This window comes from Sinocyclocheilus rhinocerous, unplaced genomic scaffold (genome assembly GCF_001515625.1).
Source record: "Sinocyclocheilus rhinocerous isolate Xijiao unplaced genomic scaffold, SAMN03320098_v1.1 scaffold2318, whole genome shotgun sequence".
NCBI lineage: Eukaryota > Metazoa > Chordata > Actinopteri > Cypriniformes > Cyprinidae > Sinocyclocheilus > Sinocyclocheilus rhinocerous.
This window is the reverse complement of record NW_015654931.1, coordinates 169,344-177,641: the sequence shown is the minus strand read 5'-3', so window position 1 is coordinate 177,641 and position 8,298 is coordinate 169,344. Positions and strand designations below refer to the sequence as shown.

Below are 8,298 nucleotides of genomic sequence, written 5' to 3'. Positions count from 1 at the left end.
TTTTTTTGTTGGTCTTATGAAGTATTCTAATTTGTTGAGATAGTGAATTGGTGGGTTTTTGTTAAATGTGAGCCAAAATCATCACAATTAAAAAAAACAAAGACTTAAACTACTTCAGTCTGTGTGCATTGAATTTATTTAATACACGAGTTTCACAATTTGAGTTGAATTACTGAAATAAATAAACTTTTCCAAGACATTCTAATTTATTGAGATGCACCTGTACACATAGGGGTTTAAAACTTGGTGACTATTTTTCAGATATGCATTCTGAACAAACAAAAAAACTGAACTGAACTTTCAAGCTAAAACTTGGTGACTATTTTGGCTGAATAGGAAAGAAGCATATTTTTAAATATCTAAAATCCCAAAAGATTTGCATCATTTTATTTATACTATTTCAGGGGAAATTAATGTTAAAAAAGAGGTTACACTTCAAAAATGACCCCCAACAGCAAATGGATGGGGTAAATAAGAACCTAAAATTGACTAAAAGGAGCATAATTTGCTATTGCATTACGGATTTGCTTGCTATTCCCATAAATTTCTCTGAGGAAAAAAAAAAAAAAAAAACACAAATCACAAACTTTTTGAAAAGCTTAGGAGGGTTGAGAGCAAAACTGATGCATAACGATTTTGAAATAGTTGCCTATTGTGTTTCTGGGGACTGTAGATATACATAACAGTTTATATATAACATATGTATATATAAAATTTTTCCAAATTTGACTTAGATAATGCAGATTTTTTGAAGCAGGGATCCGGAAGGTCATTCCTGGGCCCCACCACAGATCCTCCCTTCAGTTACCAAGGTGTGTGTCTACCAGCAGCAGTTAATATACATTTACACGCCAAACTGATGTGTTACTGGTTTGTTGAGATGTTTCACAGCGGTCCATTCAGTTTACTGTTTGCAGCATATAAACCTCTTTACCTCAAACCATGAGTTTTTGGTAATGTTTTGAGTTTATTGCACTAATATGTCATTTTCTTTGGTTTATCTTTCATTGTCAGAGCTAGATAAAGAGGGCGGCTGCAGCAGAGAGGACTCCCCGTTGTACTCACCCGTCAGCTATGATAATGAGGCAGTCTCTTCAGAAAGTGACTATGATGATATTGGCAATTATTTGCAACAACCTAGTCACGTACATTAGCTAGAGACTGTGATGTGGCTACATTTACTCTCTTAAAAATAATGGTGATGTATAATGTATGATGAAATAATCACAGCGATGCCATAGAAGAACCATTTTTGGGTCCACAAAGAACCATTCAGTCAAAGGTTCTTTAAAGAACCGTCTCTTTCTTAACTTTTTATAATCTGAAGAACCTTCTTTCGCTACAAAGAACCTTTTGTGAAACAGAAAGGTTCTTTCAGATGTTAAAGTTTCTTTATGGAACCATTTAGACAAAAAAGGTTCTTCTATGGCATCGTGAAGCACCTTTATTTTTAAAAGAGTGTACATTGCGAAATATTCTGGCTGTACTACAAGTACAGTATTAGAAACCATACCTGAGAATCATTTTACAGTATATCATTCTTCTTTCAGACCTTTCAGTCTTTTCAGTGTCATTTCTTTGTTCATTCACATCTGCTTCTACATAGTACAATTCAACTTTATCATAAATGTTTACGCAACTTTTACTATCACTGTATAGGTACATTAAGTCCATACCAGTGTAAAAAGATGGCAAATATAATACAAATATTTACATATACAAATGATGACTGGGCCGTAACCACCATAGACACCCAAATAAAGAGATATGACCACATTAATCAAAGGCGCTCTTTTAGAATCATTATCTGAGGCTAAACGCAGCATCTGTAACTGATGACATGCAAATAAAATGTTTTTGTTATGACTGAATCTGTCTCTGGAAAAAAATCTTAAGTGATTGATCTGATGTTATTGTTATTTTCAAAGTGTTTTAGCACAATGTACTCTCATTACAGTAAGTGTACTTTTATTTTGTTCTTACCGGATGCCTTTTGGAAAGGAGATCTCTGGAACCTAAACAGAAAAAAATACTTTTGCTCAGAATGAACCAAAATAAAAAATCATCCCTGACTGGGGTTAAGGCAAACATTCGGGAAACATTACTATTGTTTTCAGCATGTTAGGCATAAGATTAACCCTTGTGTGGTCCTTATTTGTGAGCCACACTCAAAAGTGACCGGACACCTGAAAATGTAACTTTTCCCCCCAGTAAAATCAACCTAATATTTTTCTTCAATAATATTTTATTTTGTATTTTGAGAGATTTTTTTAATAGTACTAATTAATATTTATGCAATAAATTATGATTAATTTTTCCCATTGAAAATAATACTTTTTTTCTAAAAAAAAAAAAAAAAAATTTAATTAATTAATGCAGTATTTCAGATTAAAATAGAGACTAGGCCTTTAAAATCCAATTCATGAAGGCAGATTAGCACCCCCTGGCGAGAGCAAAGAAAGAAAAACATGTAAATTCATGGTGTAACCACTAGATTCCTGTATAGGACTCTATAGAGAGGCTTCTGAATTCTATGGAAGCCCGTTTCTGCCACAGAATAGAAAATAAAAAAAGGTTATTGCAACTTTTTATCTCACAATTCTGACTTTTTTGTCAGAATTGCGAGTTTGTATAACGCAATTATGAGAAAAAAGTCAGAATTGTGAGATAAAAAGCCGCAATTGCCTTTTTTTATTATTTATTCAGTGGCGGAAACGGGCTTCCATATGGGTTTTAGACATAGAATTGAATTGTTTTTAGACATAATTGTTTACTTTTATTAGGTTGTGGATTTAAATGTATATTAAGGCATTCTCAAAGAGTACCTTTTGTAAAGGTTTATATTTTTATTTTTGTTCGAAATGTTGATCTAAAGTGTCAGTTTTTGCATTATTATTACAATAGTCAAACCTGAACACAGTAAGCATTCTGTTACACAAAACACTGAAATTCTATAAAAATGTAACAAAAATAAACAGGAATGCTTTATCAGAGCTTAATCCTTCTGGGTCTTATCTGATTTCAACCTCTTATTTCAGTCTTCTGACTCATTTTGGCTATATGGTTATATATTTTCATGTGATGTCACACCCTTATAGGAACACCCACCTGCCCTGGAGAGCAACACGTGGTTTAATGTGGCTTAATCCATTAAAACGGAGATATTGGCAGATAAAACCAATAGTTCTCCTGATAGTTCTGCCAGCTGTTTTAGTGTAGAAACCAAAATGTTTTATGTGTAAAAAAAACATAGCTAATATTTCTACAATGTAAAATCCACACAGGTAATAATATTTCAATTTCAATTTTATTTTGCACAAATTCAGATGTTAACTTTTAACATCAAGCTCAAACATTCAGTACCCAAATTCTAGTAAGTGAAATTATAAAACAAATGTTTTGATTAATTTGTGTGTTATAATATTGTCAATAACCAACACCATTAGCCAAACATTGCAAATCTATTCTAAAATAAATATATTTGAAATATATATAGCTTCTTTGACAGTGTTGACCTAATTTTTAAAAACTCACTTTCTAAGAGTTTGAGGTTTTTTATGTACTAGATGCAGACCAATTCAGAGTAGACGTCACAGTTAGGTCGTTTGCAGCTGCGCGCGCATAGTGGTTGCAGAAAAACACTGGGAACAAGTGGAGATAAATGGGTAAAATCCATGGAATAAAAGAAAAACATATTTTTGTGCCTTTTGATGTCAAGATCAGAATGCAAATAATTTTTATAGAATACTGTCGTCAAAGACGCCATTTGAAGCTAAACTCTAATTCGGACTTTATAACTCGACTTAACTGAAAAATAGTGAGTTTGTCAAATCTGAGGGAAAAAAGCCAGAAGAGCCGAGGGGAAAAGAGAGAATGACGAGTTGTTTTTCCTTATTAGAATTGTGAGACATAATCTCGGAATTGCGAGAATAACGTCAGAATTTTGAAATATAAAATCAAATTTACTTTTTTAAAATTATTTTATTCCATGGCTCCATAGACAACCGTCATTTTCTGCCTCCAGATAGGCTCCGCCCACAAAAACCGTCATCCCTATTTCGGATCTGTAAGACTATCGCACGCTCTAACGTCAATTTCGTTGAATAACAGTGCTTATCGCTGGGTGACAAGCTCTTGTAATATGCGGAGAACATTTTGAAAATGACATCTAATCAATATAATTTATAATCTTTTTAAATCTAACTATTTTGTACCCTATCCGTGAAATTCTCTAGCCATAAAGGCTATCTCTCCCAGGTTTTCTGCAACCATGATGCGCGCGCATCCTGAATGTTTACAAACCTATAATTGGTCTATTGATTAAGTTTAACAGCGTAGAAGGTAGATTGGTACCAAGTCTTTCTTGGTAGGCTACTAGTTGGAATATTTGTTAAATCCAGTTTAACAAATTTTTACAGCCGGTAACTGTTTTAAAGGGGCTACATTATCAATGTTACGTCGACATTTGTGGTGTATATTTAAAGTTCATATTTTTTACAGAAAGTGAAAATTGTGGCAATCCTACAAGTCTTTTCTGCCGAAATTGTAAAGTGCGCGACGCCGCTGCACGACGCCGACCGTTGTGCTATTGGTTGAAATGCCGGCGCCTCAGATTCTGAGGCATCTGATTGGTCGGGTGGAGATATGGGGGCATCTGATTGGTCGGGTGGAGCTATGGGGGCATCTGATTGGTCGGATGAAGCTATGGGGGCGTGTCACCATGCGGATGGTGTAGCCGGACAGACGCCGCGGCTGTTTGTTATTGAATGAAAATCGTTTTTATGTGGCGATAATCCTACTCAACACAAGAAAAAAAAGTTTATATGTTTTAATAATTTGTTAACTTATTTAGTCTTTATTAGCATGTAATTACGCACCTTTTAACATCTTTCAATATTCAGGTTCTAGTTGCAACTCTTAGTTAAAGCTCTAGGCCTTGAGCAGGCGCCGGTGGTCGATTTTAACAATAGCCGAGGAACAGTCACGTAGAAGCGGACACACTTCCTCCATGAGACGAGCCCGCAGAAACTTATCTCCATTACAGTAGTAAACAAACAAAAGAAACAGAAACCACAGGAACCCTGCCCGGATGGTGCCCGGCGTTTGAAGCGTTTGCAGATCACATATGGACAGTTCCTGATCGTTTTTCTGGGCTCACACAATAGAAAATGTCTAACGGTGCAGCGGGAAGCGGGGGCTTAACCTGGGTGGTAAGTCGTATATGATTACTAACGTAGTAATTCATGTATTATTACGCAAAGATATCGCATACTACGTATTATAACCGCTTTGTGTCCGCATACATGTGCTTTAGCCCTTTGGCTTCAAGATTCATTTAGCTCAACATGAATGAGCTCACAGACTCATCTGCATCTCTCTATTATTCATTCAGTGCATCTCTTTTAAATACTGCACATTAATCTTAATTTTGTGTATTAAGATGATGCTTTGTGAGGCTCTTCATGGTGATGTGGAGGAAAGCTCTTTTGTGTTGGTTCTCATCAGCTGTGAACGAGTCTTTCCACTGATTTCAACTTTTTCCTCTTTGTTAGAGTCAAACTTACAGATGACCATTGCTTTATTACAGCCAAAAGCCCAAGATGCTTGAACCGGGACGGGGTGGAAGGGTTTATTTGAGTTTGATCTGTATTTAAAACCACTCAAAGCCACAACAAAAGAGCAGCCCATAGGGTGACACAAGTTAATTATGAGAACTGATCCCAGACCAGTACTAATGCTTTGTTACACAGTAGTTACTGGGTTTGCTAGTTTCACTTGTTTGTTTGTCTGACTTTGTAAAGATAATATTTTTAATCATTTGTAATATTAGATTGCAGCCCTGGCCATCATCAAAAAGCTGTAATTAACTGTTATAGTTTATTTATTATAACTCAATAAACGAGTGAGTCTAGTGTGCGGTGCCATTTGAGGCCATTGCATTGGAAAGTCACTGGAATTTCTGACAAATTAATTCAGTGTAATCTAGGAAATAACAGCTCAGATTTTGTTTGTGGAGTGAGTTTAGCAAACTTATACAGACAGAAAGACACATTTACAAAGAGTATCCATATTGCACATCTTATATACTCAGAATGGTTGTAATGCAGCTGTAAATTCACAACATCTAGATAATTCACCAAATATTTCGGTCACCCTCTGTTTCTGTAAAATAATTACAACATTAAAGGAAGCAAAAAGTTGATTTGATAGCCGCAGACAAGTTTAACAAAGTTGCATGTATGGATGTATCTAACAACAGACCCTCTTTGACAAGAACAATGGTGCGAAAAAAGAGGAAGTGAACGGCCGGGGAGAAGCAGGGAAGAGTGAGGCGGTCAAGAAAGAGAGCTCGAAGAAGATGTCAGTGGAGAGGATCTACCAGAAGAAGACCCAGCTCGAGCACATCCTCCTCCGTCCAGACACCTACATCGGCTCGGTGGAGCCCGTCACTCAGGTGAGAGAGAATGACTGAGCAGGATTGAGATTAGAGATCTGAAATTTAGACCCAATCCCAGTTCTATTTTATACCCCTTCCCCTACCCCTTCCCCGTGTCCCTTGAAACAGAGTGTCAGGGGGTAGGGGTGAAAATATTCCAGTAAGAAATGGGACACCACTACTATACCATTGCACGTCATCATACGTCGTCTAGCTCCTACAATACACACTCCTATACTGGTGTGCATTAGAGCCTTTAATTACTGTTCTATATTAATGCCCTGCATACTGACACACACACACACATCAGAGATCGTGCAGCTCACACATCCAGGTGCAAAGAAACTTGTCAACGCTGCCCCACAACTTTTATTAATAACAGTTTGAATAGGCCTACTGAATTGATACATTATATTTTCCAGCAACGAGAGGATAAAATCGCTGTTTTTGAAGTAAACTCACTCTAAAAAGAGAAACGCATACACGCAACTTTCATCTCTCTCTCTCACGAATTGGCAATATTTGAGAAAAGGGTTTAGGGATTTATACTTATTATTATTAAATGGGTCATATGATGCGATTTCAAGTTTTCCTTTCTCTTTGGAGTGTTACAAGCTGATTGTGCATAGATCTCTCTCTCTCTCTCTCTCTCTCTCTCTCGAATTGGCCATATTTGAGAAAAGGTTTTAGTGATTTCTAATTATTGGGGGGACTAGCCCCCCTCAATGTCTACGGTGGTTATCGTCACCCCTTTAATACAATGTCTACGGTGGTTATCGCCCTGATCAGACATGAAAATATGTTGTGGCACTATCGTGCGGTCTGTAATGATATGACGTTAGCAAACTTAAGCGATTTTTTTTTCAAACATTTGTTTGAGTAACATGACCGTAAATATAAACTCACGATTGAATGTAACATAAAACAAATGATTACTTTTCGTTAAAATCTTTATTAATGCCAAAAATGCTTACATTTATGTGTCTTTTTGTTCGCTCGGGCAGCCATGTTGCCGCTGTAGCCGGTTCACTCTAAGATAATTCATACCCCTTCGTTTGAAGTGTGGTCCTGAAAAAATCTTCGTTTGAAGGGCTATCTGGCCCTTTTCCCTACCCCTCCAACCAAAAGAGAATCGAGACACCCCTTCACATGAACGCGAGAAACAGAGGGGTAGGGGAAAGGGGAAGGGGTAGAATTGGGATTGGGCTTTAGACTGACATTCAGGAAAATGTGAATCCAACCTTTTAATGTGAAAATCATTTTGCTAACTGTAGTAGAGTCTAGAGCCCGACCGATATGTTTTTTTTGGGGGCCGATACCGATATTAGGGAGTAAAAAAGGCCGAGTCTGACATCAGTGAGTCTGACATCAGTGCACTTAACAGTAAAGTTGAAGTTTATTTAACTTTATTTCAATTCCATTCAACTTTATTCCGTTTAAGTTTATTTCACTTTGGAACATTCATTCACGGATTTGCGCTACTGTCTTCACACACAGACGAAACTTACTAGAGAAGTGTGAAGTGTGACATAATATGCCTCTGTAAATAAATACAATTTAAATTCACGTCTGGCGCACTTTAATGCCCTTTGAATGTAACGTGTACGTTCCCTTGGAACTGGAATCATGGCGGAATATCATGTGAAGTCCCACTTCGCAGGGCACTTACAATCGAATAAGACAACGCTTGAATGCTGCTGCCTGAACAAGAGACCTCCTTACTGAAGTGAAAGTGTTGACTGGTGTCACTATCTCGCGAACGCCACCCTCCGCGCGTCGGTAGCCCCCCGGGATCGCTAGATCGGTCGGCGCCGGACCGCGAATTTAACCACCCGTAACTCCCGAACCCCGGGGGCTATCGA

At 37.2% G+C, this 8,298-nt stretch overlaps 2 protein-coding genes across 3 annotated transcripts in view; both read left to right on the top strand.

Annotated features, from left to right (window-relative positions):
* LOC107717722 (T-cell differentiation antigen CD6-like) overlaps positions 1 to 1,284 on the top strand; it is a 15,409-nt gene extending 14,125 nt beyond the window's left edge. Inside the window, exons 14-15 of the mRNA XM_016524560.1 lie at positions 735 to 812; positions 1,015 to 1,284. Of these exons, the coding sequence (XP_016380046.1) occupies positions 735 to 812; positions 1,015 to 1,154 (218 nt within the window). The 3' untranslated portion in view covers positions 1,155 to 1,284. The remainder of the gene's footprint in view (positions 1 to 734; positions 813 to 1,014) is intronic.
* A 3,443-nt stretch (positions 1,285 to 4,727) lies between these two features.
* Positions 4,728 to 8,298, top strand: part of LOC107717721 (DNA topoisomerase 2-beta-like) — a 44,851-nt gene continuing 41,280 nt past the window's right edge. The window contains exons 1-2 of one of the 2 annotated variants that reach the window (XM_016524559.1): positions 4,728 to 5,210; positions 6,275 to 6,454. In XM_016524559.1, coding sequence (XP_016380045.1) covers positions 5,169 to 5,210; positions 6,275 to 6,454 — 222 coding nt within the window. In that variant the 5' untranslated portion in view covers positions 4,728 to 5,168. Of the gene's footprint in view, positions 5,211 to 6,259; positions 6,455 to 8,298 lie in introns of both variants that reach the window. The other variant, XM_016524558.1, reaches the window with a different exon arrangement.